General features: G+C 45.6%; 1 protein-coding gene across 1 annotated transcript in view; it reads left to right on the top strand.

Annotated features, from left to right (window-relative positions):
* Nucleotides 1–17301, top strand: part of LOC115076485 (C2 domain-containing protein 2-like) — a 72204-nt gene that overhangs the window by 35022 nt on the left and 19881 nt on the right. Inside the window, exons 9-13 of the mRNA XM_029578029.1 lie at nt 3009–3117; nt 8252–8316; nt 10371–10489; nt 13744–13912; nt 14976–15089. Of these exons, the coding sequence (XP_029433889.1) occupies nt 3009–3117; nt 8252–8316; nt 10371–10489; nt 13744–13912; nt 14976–15089 (576 nt within the window). The remainder of the gene's footprint in view (nt 1–3008; nt 3118–8251; nt 8317–10370; nt 10490–13743; nt 13913–14975; nt 15090–17301) is intronic.

The raw sequence follows: 17301 nt of genomic DNA on the forward strand, positions 1-17301 counted from the left end.
GAAGGGCATTTGGACAGGATAGGATAACAATTATCTTGTCTGCAAGGAGTTGGGATGGCCCATATTAAGAAGTCCCTAATTCTTCGTTCTGAGCTGGAAGGTATGGAGAATTCAATTAGGATCAATAATCTGCATCTCCTTAACTTCCCTAAACTAGGCTATTATCTCCTCAGGAACATTTTAGGAACTATTTAAGAGAGGCTCTCAAAATTTCAGATGATAGAATGGTTGGGATTTCCAACACGTATTGTCTTCCATCAGGGGTGCGGAATGAGAATGTGGAGGAAAAGGAGTTGGATATTATTCCGGCTACGGATAGCCTGGACTTGTCCTTACAGATGAAATATCTATAAGAATGAAATAGTTAGTCTTCTTAAATACTTTGAAGGATAAGAATTTGGTGCTGTGTTTGTACTGCAAGTAGAAAGATGTTTCTTTCTGTGGCCAGAAAGTGAGGATGTTCTTTGTTGCTCGGTCTACCCAGCTTAGCAGGAAAGTTTCACTTCAGAAAAAAAACTCAGATGCTTGCATTGCAAACTTATTTATTGTTTTTTTTTTTAAGTTCCCTTGCAAATGCCAAAGGAACAAATATACTTTCTTTGACCCTTCTCATTTGGAAAATCTTTTAAAGAGAAAAATGTGGGAAATTAATTCTCTTTTCTTTTTCTTTGTTTGTAACATAAGGCATTGAAGATTTAGGGTCATTTGTTAGTTGTCATGGCTTCTTAGGATGGCTATTCCAGATTTTCCTGATATTTTTGTTTTTCTTCTTTCTTCATTCTCCAATTATGTGGACTAGATGCAGTTATAATTTGTTTTGGGTTTTTTTTTTTGTGATTTTTATGTGTGTTGTAATTTGCTTGATTTTTATGATGGCATTTTCCTATGGTTTACTTTAACTCTTTCAAAATCCTTTAAATAATTTAAAAAAAAAAATAGATTACACAGAGAAAGCTCCAGGTATACGTATCAGCATCAACAGATCCAAATGCTCAAAAAGTGCTGAAGTACGAAAGTGAATGACTAAAATGGGTCTCCATCCTTTAACTTGGACAAGCACTCTGACAAGTAGAAAGCATGAGAGTGAGAATCCACCAGCACGCCTAGTGAAAGAGGCAACTGATTTGCAAAACAAGATAAAAGTCTGTTACAGAATTAGGCCAGTAAACAAAGAAAAACAATTGACAAAAGCATAAATATAGTAGGAAATACAAAGAGTTTAGCAATTACTCATGGGTGGATCAAAACCTGACAGAGGAATTAAGGAGAGGTGAACTTTAAGCTAAAGATGAAAGATTGATATTTGCAGCATAGGATAGTAGTACAGGAAATGCAGATTCTGTAAAACAGTTACACATCTCGTCACTGGGTGTGACATGCTGCTGTCAGAAGGCCTGAGCACAATAAGGTGGCATGGCTCATCCACTGGAAACTGTGTAAGCAGTCTAACGCTGGGAAAACAATCCTGGTAGACTTGCAGAGTATGAAGACCTGGGACATTCCCTTTCATGCAAGAAAACCGGATATTGTGGTAAAGGAGAACAATCAACATCATCACAGCTAATGGTGCCAGGTGACTACTATACCCAACATATGGAGAGAGAGAAAAGATCCTTAAGTATCTAGACATGCAATCAGAGACCAGGCAAATGTGAAAGAAAGATACAGAAATAGTCCCAGTTGTATTGGGCACCACCGGCCTGATGAGAGAGAACTTCCAGGCGCACCTTGATAAGTTGCCAGTACATATTCCATCCTATGAACCCCAGGAGTAGGCTCTCTTTGGCACAATGCAAGTATTAAAAAAAAAAAAAAAGCATTCTCAGTAAATTTGAGAGACTGAGTTCATACCCAACATGCCCTGGCTTACGAGTGAGATTCACTCTTCCCATGGTATGTGTAAAACTAACTTTCGTGGAGACATTACTCTGAGAGAGACCTTTTGGGTAATGATATCTGATGATTTTAAAGCAGCAAAATAGTGCAGCAGGACAGTGATGAGAGACAGAGGGATGCTTGAGTGCCTGAGGAGAGGGGTAACCAGCAGAAAAAAAAAAAGCAGGTCATTGGCGATAGCTCATCTAGAATGTTGTGCTCCATCTCTCCATAAAGAAGGGAGAAGAGCGATTATAATAGAGATTGTGAGATACCTGAAAGGTATAAATATTGCACAAGAAGCAAATCTCATTCACTGAAAAGAAACAAAGGGATCACAGGCTGAGGCTCAAAGAGTAATATAAGGCCATATTTCTCAGGGTGAGGAGGTGGTGGATGCAAAAACAGTAACAGAATTCAAGGGGGCCTGGAATAAGCACAGAAGTCTGCAGTATTGCCACAGGAAAGGGCTGGATGGGCTCTTTACTCACCCTCTATTGCCATATTCTGTGTTTCTGTATTTGTGCCTCTGCAAAACTGAAAAATGTGACACAATTTCCAAAAAAAAAAATTGTCACAGCACAAACTCACAAGAACCATGTAGAAGGTTTTCTCTCATGATGTATCATGATGTATGTCGCAGAGTTACTTTGTATAAGTACAATTCATGGGAAATTTCAAAGTAATTTTCATCAAGAAAACCAAGATGGCAAAAGAAGCCAGGGCGATATCTGTCGTCTGCTGCAGAGGTCTGAGCTCCCTAGGCAGTGCTTTCCGTCTCTGCCTGGGGAGGAGTAGCAGCCATCATTCTGCAGCAGCTTCCGATTCGGTCTTTGAGACCCCCCCCAAGCAGGATAGTCAGCATGTGTACATGAATGTGACACCTCGTGAATATTCATTAGCGAGAGCCTGAAAACCCTGCTTGTGGCCCTCGGGACCGGGCTTTGAGCCCTGTTGTGTGCACTGATGCCTGCCGTTGCCCAGAGTGACAGCCAGCACCCCCAGGGTTTGCAGCCTGCTGGGGTAGAGAAAAGGCACTTGAGTGGATAGGATCAGATATTTGGCAAATGAAGGCTTTGTGGACCTTCTCTCAGATCCGGACTTTGTGTTCCCTCCCTTCCTTCTCTTCACAGGCAACGGTAATCCTGTGTGTATGGCTCAGCTTAACGAGCCTGTCCAGAAATTCATCACTGCAGCAGCAAAGAACCCTCTCACCCCCTCCTGGGAGGAGGTGCTCTCCTTGTAAGTGCTAGAGACTTATTCCTGGATGTTGTCTGTGCTGCCTCTCCTAATGCTTTCAGGGCTTCTGTGTGGTCACGTGACAGTGCAACAGTGGTGGGAAGAGAGAGAGGCAGGAGCATGCATGCAGGCTTCTTAATCAGGGTCCCCAGAGTGATCGTGTCAGCAGATCGAAGGCTTGTAGCTTGGCGCTGCCATTCCAGGGGTTCTGGAATTTATTCTAAAGCCCGGCTCTGCCGCCAACTCTTTATGACCTTGGGACAATCTTTTTCTCTCTGTCACCATAATTGTATGAAATGTAAGTTTTAGATAAAGGACTAGAGATCCTGCTATCCATGACTGGAAAATAAAAAAAGAAGTGATTACTTTCTACCATAGTGCAGGAGCCACAGAGAAAGCAAATAAGGACAGGAAACCCTAGGAAGTGCTGTACGTCAGCTATGCTGAAGAAAATTTGGATCCAGTGCATTGAGACCAGGACTTTAAAAACAAAAAAATGGTGTTTATTGTGCAGCCGTCTTGTGTTTTGAAATGCAGGGCCCTGCCATGCTCTGAGTATAGCTTTTAGAACTGGATTAGTAAATGGATTTCTTCACACAATCCTCCTAGCTTTACATACCTCCATCACCAGAGCCACTCATTGGTGAGGTTTGTGTGACCTGGTGATATTGTGGTGAAATACTTAGTTGAGTGTGGTGAAGCCTATTGCTACTTGTCACTTCTATAGCGCTACTCAACATACGTAACGCTATACAAAAACAGAAGAGATAGTACCTGCTCATAGCAATGAAGGCAGAAAAGGACCAGATGGCTCATCCAGTCTGCCCAACAAGCTTCTTATGGTAGTATCTGCCGCTCCATGCAAGATACCCCCATGTTTATTTCAAGGGTAGTAACTGCTGCTCCATGCAGTTTCTCCCAAGCCTTATGATAGGGTAGTAATATTTACAATCAATCAAAACCAAGCAACTGTCAGACCCATAAATTACTGATAGTAACATTTTTACTGGGTGAGGAGCCTTCTTGATAATTCAGACAATGCTGCTTGACGTTCTTTGTTTTGGGACTTGCCATAGGAGCCATCATGTGCTTTTTCCCTTTTGTCTGCATGTCAGTACCCCAGACTTAAAAGTCAGGGCCCATGTTGGATGTTGTCTATATCAGTTCCCCTGCCAGTAGAGCTTACAAGCCTGTAAAGGTGAATGACATGTTTAGGAGGGGGATGTAGATGAAGCCTTATAGAGATGAAATACATGGTTGGGAGGGGGGATCCCAGTGAAGGCCTTAGAGGTGAATTATGTAGTTATGAGGGGTTGCTGGTGAAGGCCTGAGAGGTGAATGACGTGGTTGGGAAGGGGATGCCAGTGAAGGCCCGAGAGGCGAATGACGTGGTTGGGAGGGGGATGCCGGTGAAGGCCCGAGAGGTGAATGACGTGGTTGGGAAGGGGATGCCAGTGAAGGCCCGAGAGGCGAATGACGTGGTTGGGAGGGGGATGCCGGTGAAGGCCCGAGAGGTGAATGACGTGGTTGGGAAGCGGATGCCAGTGAAGGCCCGAGAGGCGAATGACGTGGTTGGGAGGGGGATGCCGGTGAAGGCCCGAGAGGTGAATGACGTGGTTGGGAAGGGGATGCCAGTGAAGGCCCGAGAGGCGAATGACGTGGTTGGGAGGGGGATGCCAGTGAAGGCCCGAGAGGTGAATGACGTGGTTGGGAAGGGGATGCCGGTGAAGGCCCGAGAGGTGAATGACGTGGTTGGGAGGGGGATGCCAGTGAAGGCCCGAGAGGTGAATGACGTGGTTGGGAAGGGGATGCCGGTGAAGGCCCGAGAGGTGAATGACGTGGTTGGGAGGGGGATGCTGGTGAAGGCCCGAGAGGTGAATGACGTGGTTGGGAGGGGGACGCCAATGAGCTATTTGCTATGTGCTGTAAGTTGTGCATTTGAGCCAGGTTTAAAGTTTTTGCAAAGATTCTTGCAGTTTCCACCATCATATGATGATAGTTATGTAGGAAAAAAAATCCTAAACGATGGTTTGCGTTATCCTGTGTAGGGTTGAAGTAGTGCAAATTTTATGTAAGGTAGAAATTTAACCCTAGGCAAAGACTTATTAAAACAAAATGAACCCATAAAGGATTGAAAGAAAGCTCTGTATAAAGTTTGCCCAGTCCCTAATTTGCCCATGATTTCCAGTCCTCTGTGTATCATCATTTAAAGAAGGCTCCCACCGTGTATCATGTAAGACTTCAGATGTGCCTGTGACAAGCAGTTATTTCATTCATACACCAGCCTGCCCAAGACTGAACAAACAAAAACCCAGCCTTCCCTCCAAACTCCCCAAGTTAGAATCAGGCTGGATAAATTGAAAGTAAAAGGAAAGACCTCATGAGGACTGAGCAAATGAAACAACAGGACCAGTTTCTGCAAGTGTTTGCACACTCGGAGAAGGTGGCTTGGATCGGACAGTGTTTAAGTCTGTCTGATTCATTACAATCAATACATTTGCTTACCATAGCATTACTAGAGGCAATCGTGGTGAGTGTGCAGTTAATCTTGACTTTGGCATTGCATAGGAAAGCAGCTCTGATAGTAAACTATGGAAATTCATCTTCGGTAATAGAGCTTAGGCAGTGTTTCACTGTGGCCTTCTCCTTAGATTCTTTGCTTAATAGCATTCTTTACACTTCATCTCCGGTCTGTTCAGCCTTTACTAGAATACATAGCTGTGTGATTTGCGCAGTCCTCCGGCTCTCATCTGTTCCCTGCCCTTTTCCCCTCCCACTCACCCTCTGTCCTTTATCAAGTCTCTCTCTCTCTCTCCATCTCATTGTTTTTCCAAGGCACAAATGAGTTGCAAATACAGCTTGTTTACTTAGATTATAACTTGTTTAAGTTCATGCCTTGTGATTCTGGAATGGCCTGGGGAGTGTACTTGTTAGCAAAATGACCTCACACTTTGGGCCGTCTTCAGGCAAATGCGTTAGGTAGGTCTTGCAGCTAGAAAGACCCCACTCAACACACAGGCCTAAAGATGGCCCTGAAGCAAGGGTAGGGTCCTTCCTTTTCAGTTTAAACTGACCTGGGGTTCTGCAAAGAAGAAAATGAGTTTACACTGATGTTTACCTTCCTTTCAAAAACAGCGCTGTGGGCTTTTGATCTTTTCTACTAGCCGGGCCTGGATAGTGCATGCAGGGTGGGAGTAGCATGCAGATGTACACTGCAGCCACACCGTAGGAGGAAGGAGGGCAGTGCCTTTGGAAGGGGAGATCAGATCTGCCACCAAAGCCGGCATCGCCACTGAAGCCGCCCTGCAGGAGGGAGACCTGAGCTGCTGCTGCCACTGGGGGAAAAGACTGTGGAGCTGAGCTGGAGGAGGTCCCAGAGCTTCCACTGGGACTGTGGCCTTCTGGGAGGAGGGAAGGGCGATGAAAAGGTGAGACCCTGGGTGAGGGAAAAGAGAGAGGAGATGCTGAGGGGTGAAGAAGGGGAGACTCAAAGAGGAGGAGAGAAAAGGGGAGATGCTGAAGGAAGGAGCGAAGGACGAGGGGAGATTCAGGTTCAAGAGGTCATTAAAAAGTTTCATGTCAATGGTTTTCAAAGTTATGACACTCTTCCCAAGATGTGTGGGGAACCCTATGCTTTAAAATCCAAATATGCTTAATATATTTTTTTTTACTGTCCTGGCTTCTGTCCATCAAAATAAACTCCAGTATTTACTCAGAAAAGTGACAAGTCATTTTCCCCTACTGATTTTCTCCTGAATCAGTCCCCAGTGGGCAGGAGGGGGTGTAGGCTCCCCCACTTCCCTACGCACGTGCAGGAAGCTGTTGGAAAGCCATTTGTAGGATAGCACAGTGGCGGCAGGTTGTTGGTGAACAGGCGGGAGGAAGCCGCCTAAAGATGGCCCTGCTCATGCTCCATGGATCCAGTTGGTCCGTACTGTCTATATGATACAAGCAGTAACCAATCTGATCCAATTCATATGAACATGGAAATAAAAAAGATGGCGATACCTGTTCATTGGACTAAATGAATACATTTTAAGAGCTGACACTCCCTTCCTCAGGTAGAACAGAATAAACAAAGGCTAGAATTGAAATATTTGGGGTGTGCAGGCCAAACATTGTCATGCCATGTCATTATCACTAATATTTTTTTCCCATTTTGTTCCCCGTTTCGGAAAGCGTGCACACTAAAGCAATAGAAGAAAAACAAAATATCCTGTTATTTTCTATTCTTCCATTTTGAAAACAACAAAGAAACCCCATAGACAACGTGAATCATAAAATGCATTGCAGTGACAGTGGGAAGGTGGAGTTTAACGGGTTAGGGTGATAGGCAGTGCAAATGTATGCCTTGCAGTGGGTTAAGAAACCCAGAGTTCTCTGCTGAGCCCTTTCTTGGTCGGTTCTGCAATGATTCATCATTTTAACAACCAAAATCTCAGCTTCCTGATGAGGAGAGACCTTTGGTCATTAATGCAGTGCTCTGGCTCGCCCCATAGATCTTCTCTGTGGCGTTTGATCTTGTGTCTCGGAGCTGATTATTGCGCTGCCTCTCCTCTTTACCTTTTCGGCATGGAATAATAGAAGATTGCATTAGAGGAGGACTAGGAGTAGGATCCCCTTGTGGGTAATCCAGATGAGGGGAGACAGTTCTAGACATATCTGCTCCCAGTGACCCAAGGACATTGTGAAGAAGCACCATAGGGGCAGTCTTCAAAATTCCTGGCTGGAGGCAAAGTCCCCAGGTACTTTTTTTCCTTTGAAAATCATCAACTTTGCAGCTGCTTATTTTTGCAGTTGAAATTTTAGAGGAAAATAGCCTGTATAGGTTTGACCATGCAAATCTGTCTGCATGATTTCCCTCCCCCTGGGAACTCTGTCTCCCAGGCCGGCTCCAAGTGCCTGCTCTACAGAGGACCACGGTGCTTTCAGGAAGATGTGGGGAGGGTGGTTTTAAGATGGCCGATTTACCCGGGTAAAGAACTTCAGAAATAAAAAGCACCTCGTTAATGCTGCTCATCGATGCAGAGTAGGTGTTTGTGTTTTTTGAAAATCTGCCCAGAGGGGAGAGTCTCTTAAGATAACATTGATAAAAAGAGATGTGTGAATATTAACACAGCCTGTATTGCTTCCACAGTGAGTTAAACGCCAAATCGAAGGAGTTAACCCTGCACATTGTAGAAGCTGGGAGCGTCTCTGAGAGTAAGTGTCCTGGTGATTACCTGGGTGATGGGTACTTGCCAGGTTCTGGGTACTTGCCAGGTTCTTATGGCCTGGATTGGCCACTGTTGGAAACAGGATGCTGGGCTTGATGGACCCTTGGTCTGACCCAGCATGGCATGTTCTTATGGTCAGAGAGCAGCTTACTAACTGAGAGTCACAAATTACCCTGGGGGGGGGGGGGGTGTACGAAGAGCAGAGTCGCTGATTACGAGGGGTGCAGAAAGCAAGGTCACCTGTTATCCCAGGTGGGGATGGGGGAGAGAAGAAGGGGAGTCAGGTTGGTTATTTACTTTTTGTAAATAAATAATACTAAAACAAGGGGACATGCTGTAAAACTAACAACTGGCAGATTTAAAACAAATCCTAGAAATTACTTTTTCACTCATCACGAAACCAAGCTGTGGAATCTGATGCCAGAAGGCGTGGTCAAGGCAACTAGCACACTGGGGTAGGTTTGGAAGAAAAGTCCAAAACATTATTAGCCAGGTAGAGTAAAGAAAGCTACTGCAATCCTTGAGAGTAACGAGAAATCGAGTTACTTGTTGGTGTTTGCTGGGTACTTATGATCTGGACCGGATGTTGGGCTCGATGGCTTTTGGTCTGACCCAGCGTAGCACTTCTTGTGATTACCCTGGGGGAGGGGGTTCAGAGAGCAGCTTGTAGATGGCAGAGTCACTGATTACCTGGAGGGGGGGTTATAGAGCAGTTTTCAGATGTCAGGGTCATTGATTAACTCTGAAGTGGAGGCAGAGAGCAGGGTACAGACTTAAGGGTCAGTGCTTTCTCTTGGTGGGGGGGGGAGGGGGTCGTACCACTACTTACAGACTAAATCAGTGTTTCCCAACCCTCTCCCGGAGGCAAACCTAAAATTCTCAGGGGGAGGTTGCTTATAACATCTCACCGCTCTCTTCTTACCCAGAAATTGTGTGTGTGTGCAGGTATGTATATATACAGAGAAGGAATTTTATTTTTTCAATGAATTTTTTTTTAATTATTTTGGAAAATGACATATAAAAGTGTGCATGGATTGCTCAGGAATTCATGAAAATGCTCTATTGTTGGAATTACAGCTCATCCATTCCCAGCCTTGATGATCAATTCCCCACCCCCAATAATAAACCCTTCCTCCGCCTGCTCCCTACTTGCCTTAGCCTCATCTTCCAAAAGTGCTCCCTTCCTCTGTGGGAAGTGCATGAACAAGAAATGGCTGAATGAACCCTTCTGAAATTTGTGAGCAGTAGTGCCAGTCATCGGGACTTTAACCTGGATATAGACAAGTCCCTCGCCATTCATAAGCATTTAGAATGACTTCTAAAAATATTCTCGCCCCGCATGCTTAAAGCGGGTGTGAGCTGGTAAGAGAGGTCTGGACTTTTTGGGCGAGGCTTGCAAAATCATCTACGTGCGTAAAACCCGGTGCACAGAGGGGGCTGTTGTACAATTGATCCAGGCTCAGTGCACATAAACGCAGGCGCCTAACCCAGTTTCATGTGGATTTTACACGCACTGAGGTCAAGCGTTCCAGGGGGTGGTGGTGGGATTATATGCGCAGGATGCACTTAAGATCCCTAGCGCAAATGGCGCCCAGCTTGGAGCAGGCGTAACTTAGTGTGAGATCATTTGAGCGCATGCTCGGCTTCGCTTTGCAAATACTCGTTAAATGTGCCTGCAGATGTTACTGCTCTGCCAGCTGTTCTAAAGTTATCCTCTCAGAGCTGCTGTGTTAGGTGAGTGGTAAAAAAACGCATGTTCCCAGCAGCTGGGAGCTGATTTGGGAGAAGGGCTACGGCTCAAGACTAGAGAATTGTGCATTGCCACTGATCCTGCTGCCACAGTGCTCGTGCTTCTAAAACTTGCAGAATTGTGTTTCAGCATTTTAGACTGTCCGGCTGAGTTAACATTTTTACTTCAGGACGCCGTCGCAGCCAAGCGATGCCTTTCAGTAAAAGTGGGATCCGTTTCATTCGCTAGGGTCAGGTGAAAGTATTTAGTTTCTCCTTGACATTTGCTCTTGTGATGCTTCTTTGCTGCAGGTCCGTTTTTGGCTTATGCCACAGTCCCTATAGATTTATTCCGAAAGCAGCCTTCGGGGCAGCAGAGCTTTGCACTCGTCAGCGGCAGCGGCGCTCTGCCTGGATCTTTCACAGCAGAGGTACAGTATTGGGATGAGAATAATGTATCTCAACCTAGAGTCATTTCAGTCTAGGGTTCAGAGTCCAGCCTTCATCTTCTGGACTCGTATGGTGCACTCTGGCCCCTACAGTCTGCTGCAAGGACCAGTATGCACTGGGACGGGGACTGGAAACCGGATCAGGGCCAGATTTAAAACTTTGGCACCCAGTTTTGGCCACGGTGATGCCCTTTTGAAGCTGTGCTGGCACACTGCCTTAAAGCAAGTGGAAGCGGGCTCCTCTTTGCCCTGGATATTTGGTGCCTTCAAAATTCAGTGCCTTAGGCGGTTGCCTTATGTTGCCTCTGCCTAAATCTGGGCCTGACCGGGACTGGAGTACAAGCTTCAGCAGAAGCGGAGGCAGCTATATCAATGGAAAGGGGACAAAACTATCCACTGAATCATGCCTTGCTCTGATTGAGGAGAAAGTGAGGCCATGAGCATAATGTGGTGGCACTCTGTCAAAGCCTTTTAACAGCTGGGCCTCTGACGTCCCTGCATATTATATTATAGGTAGGGCTTCTGATTTTAGGTTTTAACTGATAACCCCCGATACAAAAAACATTTCCTCCACTGCTCTCTCACCCTCCTATGCCCACCCTGAATCTTCCGCATTGTTTTTCCATTTAATCTGTATTAAGTTTTGAATCAAAATTCTGATACAAACTCAGGTATAATCACAGAAAACGATAGTACCAAATATATATGGATATATATATATATATATATCTAAATATCCAACTGAGATCAAGTCCCTTAATAATGGAAGGCAGCCAAACAAAAATCATTTATAAGGTTATCAGTTAGGAAAACACCCGTAAGAGACCTACTCAGCCCCCACCTGCCCCAGGAGTTTTGGCCATAATAAACATTTCAAGATGAGAAGACAAAACTTGTTTCCCCGATACCCCACGACACATTTTACATGGGAATTTTAAATAAATAAAGCCCCCCCCCCCCCCCCGAAAGAGAAGCTTAGCTTTTAACTTGAGGAACGCCTTCCTCCTCTCTCTAGCTACATCTGGGAATCCCTGACTTCACTGCCCACAAAACAGGCTACTTTTGTGTCTAAAATACTGGCAAAAAAATGATATCTATCCATATCAGACAAGAAAGAAATGGCAAACGTTTCATATCATATGAGGACTGAAGAAACTGAGAAATGTCAGACCGAGGGGTGCACTCCTCACGCCTCCTGCTTTTATCCAGTAAATAGAAACTGTCAGCAAGATGGAACACAGTGGGGTCGATGCAATACTGTGCGCTGGCCGCTGCGTACGCAATTGGACGCGCGTCCATCACCCCCCATCTAATACGGGGATTAGTGCGTCCAGATCACCGCGTAGCTAATGGCGCTCATCCCATGTAAATTCATGTAGATGAGGCTATTGGCTAATCCCCGCGATCCAATAAATTTCCTGCGCGGCCAATGCGCCCATTGCAACGCGGCAAATTTTACGCCAGCCCAGAGCTGGCACAAAGGTCTGCCACGCTCAAGGGCGCGTATGGGGGTGGGGGGGGGGAAGAAAAATCCTGCTTTCTATGATTCCTCCTAATAGTATCGTAGCGATACTAAGGAGGAGGAACTAAACAAAGCAGTATTTATTTAAAAAAAAAAAAGAAATTGGGGGGAAAAAAAATCTGGACACCCAATATGCACAAGATACACGGTTCAGGCTGTGTATCTTGTGTGTGTCTGTGCTGGTAGCGGAAGAAATGGACACGCGTAGATTGAGCATCCATTTTCCCAACCCGCTCGACAGCCACCTCTCCTGTGCACCCAATGCAAGGAGGCGCTAGGATCGCACACTTTTCCCTAGCACCTCCTTTTTAGCTCGATCCCTCGATTAAATATTGGATCGCGCGCCCAGGAGAGGTGGCTGGGCGCGCGTTAGGAAAACGGGCGCTCAACACCGAGCGCCCGCTTTCTGCGCACAATTATTGCATCAGCCCCTTTTATCAGAAGAAAACTGCAACTTTCCACAACATACTCCCTAAATAATTCAAACCCTGAAATAAAGGAAGCCGTTGGGAAATGTAACAAATGTAGATTTCTAGAATGTAACTTGTTAATTCATCCAAAGTGTGAGAGGTTAGAAAATAAATTATCCTTATCACCAGCCAAGAAACAATTTTATATATTAGAAGCAGCATTCGTGTGAGCTAAAAGGTCAATTTCAAGTAGGCCAGTTTGCGTATTTAACTCATGCAGTTTAGCTGAAGATTAGCTGTTGCAGAAAAATTGGCTTCAATACAAGGGACAATCCTCCAGCTGTCCTAAAGTGTTACATTTTCTGACTCCAGAGACAATAGTCTGAGGAGAGAGAATTGCCACAAAACCATTCTGACCTGGCAGAGGAACTGACTCTGACGACAGTGTCTGTTCCTTCCCCATTAAGGGCCCTCAAAGGTGAACAAGCTCAGTTGGATTTCCCTGACAGGGGGCTCCATCAAAAAGGAACGGTTGGGAACAGGTGAAACAAGCCTAAAGTCTCCTGATGTCCCCTGCACACCTGCAATGACGACTTAACCTGTAGGACACGTGAATCCTTAGGCCCACAAATTGGAGTAGAAACTGATAGGGGATGCCAAGATTCTTCCTTTTCTTACCCATCCTACAGGCGAAAAACGGTCATAAGGGGTGCGCTGCCTTTTAAGGGCCCCCACGCCCTTGATGGACTCTGCGAGGAGGTTGCCAGCAGCGGTTTTGGGCAGAGAAGAGAAGGCTGTGCCCCATTTTTGTGCTTTTCTGCCCCGACGACTCCTCAGCTGCACAAATGTATGGATTTGATTCAACTGGAAAAGATACCCAAGTTCCTGCCTGTGGAAACACTGATAAACACTGATTTTTTACTCCCCCCCCCCCCCCCCCTCCCCAAAGAACTCCTAAGTAGCTAGAAAATAAACCCCTAAATTTTACAATTTATAAACACCTAAAATCGGAGTCTGTGGACGCCCGTGGCCTGAGCGCCATTATTAAGCAGCAGGAAGCTGAGAAATGAAGCTTCTCAGTGGTAGTAATTACGTGCAAGGCGATGGAGCCCAGAGATGCGTTCTGTCCTTAGCAATGCCATGCGGCTGGAGCTTGGGTTTGGGTTTGAGTCTGGGTCTGAATTTCAGTTTGGGCTGGGTTGGGATTTTACTTTGAGCTGGAGATACATCTGGGTTTTGAGCTTAGGGGTTGGTTCTTGGCGTGGAGGGGGCTCGGGCTTGGTCTGACTTTGTCCTCTCTCTAGTTCTCTTACATAGAACCCAGCGACTGGAGGTTACGGCAGGTCCCCACCCCACTGCCTGCCAGGAAGGTGGAGACGGATCGGACGGTGATGCCATGTGGGACTGTGGTCACCACTGTCACAGCTGTGAAATCAAAACCGCGGGCCAATGGGAGAGTGTTGCAGGGCTCAGGTCAGGGACATGCTACTTAGGGGGCTGAATGCAAGGCTAGGGGTCAGGGGCAGGCAGCATTGGAGTTTGGGAGAGTAGACATGGTGCTGTGGTCAGGGGACGCATTGGACTTGGAAGTGGGGACAAGTCCGGGACATGCATGAAAGTCTGGGGAAAGTTGTTGCACGCATTGTGCAGGGGTTGAAGTCGTAGACTGAAGAGGGCTAGGGTGGAGGCATCTCATGCAGATTTCCAGGATCTGTCCCTCACCTTCATCTCTGTTTATCTGGTTTCTCTCTCTAGCAGTCTCGCACCCTGTTGCTGTGTCTGCTGTCACTTGTCAGTTTATCTCTGTCCTATACCTATCTGTCCTACTGCTGCCTCCTGCCTTTCTCCTGTAGTACTGGACCACACCCTGCCAGCTGTGATGAACCGATCACCACATGGCACTGATACCAGACCACCTGGATGGCAACTAAAATGCCTGACGTTGCCTTTAGCAATCTGCCTAGCTCTGAGGGATGGCAAATGGTGTTTGATATGAGGGCATACTGGACTCTTTGAAACAGCCGGCCTCATAGACGCACTGCATGAGCCTCACTTCCCCACCACCAAGGCCTCTCTGGGTCGCTCATGGGCTTCTTTTTCTTTTCTGTTTTTCGACTCGGCAGTGGCCTTCAGCTCACTCAGAGTCAGAGCCAGGATCTGGCGCCTTAAGCCTTCATTATGAACAACCTGGGGATTTCTCCTCCTATTCTATAGCTCCTCCCAATACACCAGAACGCCCTATGGAACCCTACAATCATGGGCCCTGAACCCAGGCAGTAGGTGTCAGCCTTGTGTGACCCCCCAAAATTCCTAGGGGCTGTAAACGCTGTCTCCGTAGAAACTCAGCCAACATGGGAAGTAGATCACAGGTTTCTTGAATTTGCATTACTTTTACCTCCACCACCTCCCCTGGGAGGCTGTTCCAGTCACCTACCACTCTTTCTATTTAAAAAAAAAAAAAAAAAAAGTCCTAATATTACTCCTTTCCACTGTAAATGGCTTTAGTGATTTATAACGGATGTCTTACATTGCTCAGATTCTCCCAGGGCAACTCCCACGAAGGTTAAAGTGATGGAGAGGAATTTCTCTATGCAGGCGATGGCAGTCCATGGCCCTCCGGTCAGCAAGACGCTCTCATCCTCCGACACAGGTAAGCATGCAAGAGCAGAAACGTTAAACCTGATACCCCCTTCCTAGCCCAGCACAAACCTGGAAGCTCTCTGTCCCCACCGCGCAAACCCTGAAATGGTGAGCAGTGTCCACTTATCATTTTCCAAAGTGCTTGTCTGAACTTGAATTGACGTTTTGCCGGAATTGATGGAAGAGAATTGTTAAATTCTTCAGTCTTACGGGGTTTCATAGCCTCAGAAATCTCAGCTACCACTTTGTGCTTGTTTATCAATGGGATGGTGGCGCACGATGGTCATTTTTAGCAGACTGTGCACAGAACTTTGCACACATTGCAAGGGGCATTTCGGGGACGTATTCTTGACTTAACAATTTTCGGAAGTTGTACACCAGAGCTTGGTGCCACCTTTTGAAACCAGTAAAGTCATGTGGATAAATCTTATATGCATACCAACCCGGTTTTTAAAGCCAACTTGGGCATTTCTCTTGTGGTTTGAAAATTTGAGGTTTTAAATACACTGGAAAGTACTGAGCTGAGATAGCTTATAGGGGGAGAAGCCCACAATCGTGGAGGGGAGCGCCTTCATGATATTGGGCGCCTTCCTATTGCGGCACGAACATGCAACAAAAAAGTCGTGCTGCCCACTTCGGCCACAGCTGCCGTCGCTTATAGGGCCTGAGGCCCAAAAATGTACATCTCTTCCCAAAGGCCAAAGTGACCCCCGCCGCCTTCTGGGACAACTCTGGCCCTGCCAAAATTAATTTTAAAAAGTGAGGGCAATCGTGCCTCTTAGTGTGAAGATTCCCCCCAGCCTATCCTTCCTCCCCCATCCAAATAAAATAAAACCCCATTTAGGGGTTTATTTAGGATACCCCCATCCCATCCCACCCTGCTGGTCTGGGGGGGGGGGGAGAGGGAGACCCCAACCTCCATTTCCTAACCACTACTCCCTCTAAGCCAGGGGTCAGGAACCTTTTTGGCTGAGAGCCATAAACGCCCACATATTTTAAAATGTAATTTCCATGAGAGCCATACAATATGTTTAAAACTAAATACAAGTAAATGTGTGCATTTTATGTAAGATCACACTTTTAAAGTACAATAAGTCTCTGAAAATATTACACCAGGCCTTAAGACACCAATACATCTCCTATTAGGAAAACGGACCAAGTCAGGCTGCTATAGAGTCCTACACAGAAACTACACGCCAGCAGAAAACCTCACCTGAATCACGTGCTGTCCCTCACCTAACATAGAATAAAGAGACCAAAACGCATAACAAGAAGCATGCAGACAAAAACTGAATTGGAAACTGCAACAAGCCAGAGTCTCTGTATGCAGTGTAACAAAGGAAAAAAGAAACATCACACATCCTTATAAAACAAATCAAGAAATATAAAATCATCAGCAGTAAAACTGTACTAACAAAAAGAACATATTTCGAAACAGCTAATGAGTGGAATATCCAATAATTAAAAACTCATATAAAACATTTCCAGATACCAACAAAATATTTCAAAATAGCAGACACAAAGATCCAGTAATGAAAAATAATAAGGATACAAACATTTTTTTGCTCTGCATACCTGGGAACGTTTGATATCCAGGTGTCCTGAGATTGTTCTGAATTAGCAGGAGGTGGGGTGGTTTGCTTGGAACTTTCTCCTCTCTGTCACATACCAGCGCTCTCTCTCACACTGGCTTTCAATGACACACCTATACACACATGCTCTCAGTCACTCACATATACAAATGTTTTTTCTCTCTCACTTATATAGGCTCTTAATTACACATTTACACACATGCTGTCTATCTTTTCACGCTTACACACACACAGGCTTTCAATCACATAAATACATGCTGTCTTTTTCTCTCACACACAGACTCTCATTCACATGCTTACAAACATGTCCTCTCTCTCATTTACACACAGGCTCTCAATCACATACTCACATGCTCCCTCACCTAAATCAGCTCTCAATCACACACATACACACATGGTCTCTCTCTCTCATTTAAACACAGGCTCTCAATCACATACTCACATGCTCCATCACCTAAACCAGCTGTCAATCAGACACACATGATCTCTCTCTTACTTATACACACAGGCTCTTAATCATACATACACATGATCTCTCTCACACACAAAGGATCTCAATCATACACACATACTCTTTCAACAAACAGGTTTTCAATTACAAACTTACACATACAGGTTCCCAATGGTAAA

This window comes from Rhinatrema bivittatum, chromosome 15, assembly GCF_901001135.1.
Source record: "Rhinatrema bivittatum chromosome 15, aRhiBiv1.1, whole genome shotgun sequence".
Classification (NCBI taxonomy): Eukaryota; Metazoa; Chordata; class Amphibia; order Gymnophiona; family Rhinatrematidae; genus Rhinatrema; species Rhinatrema bivittatum.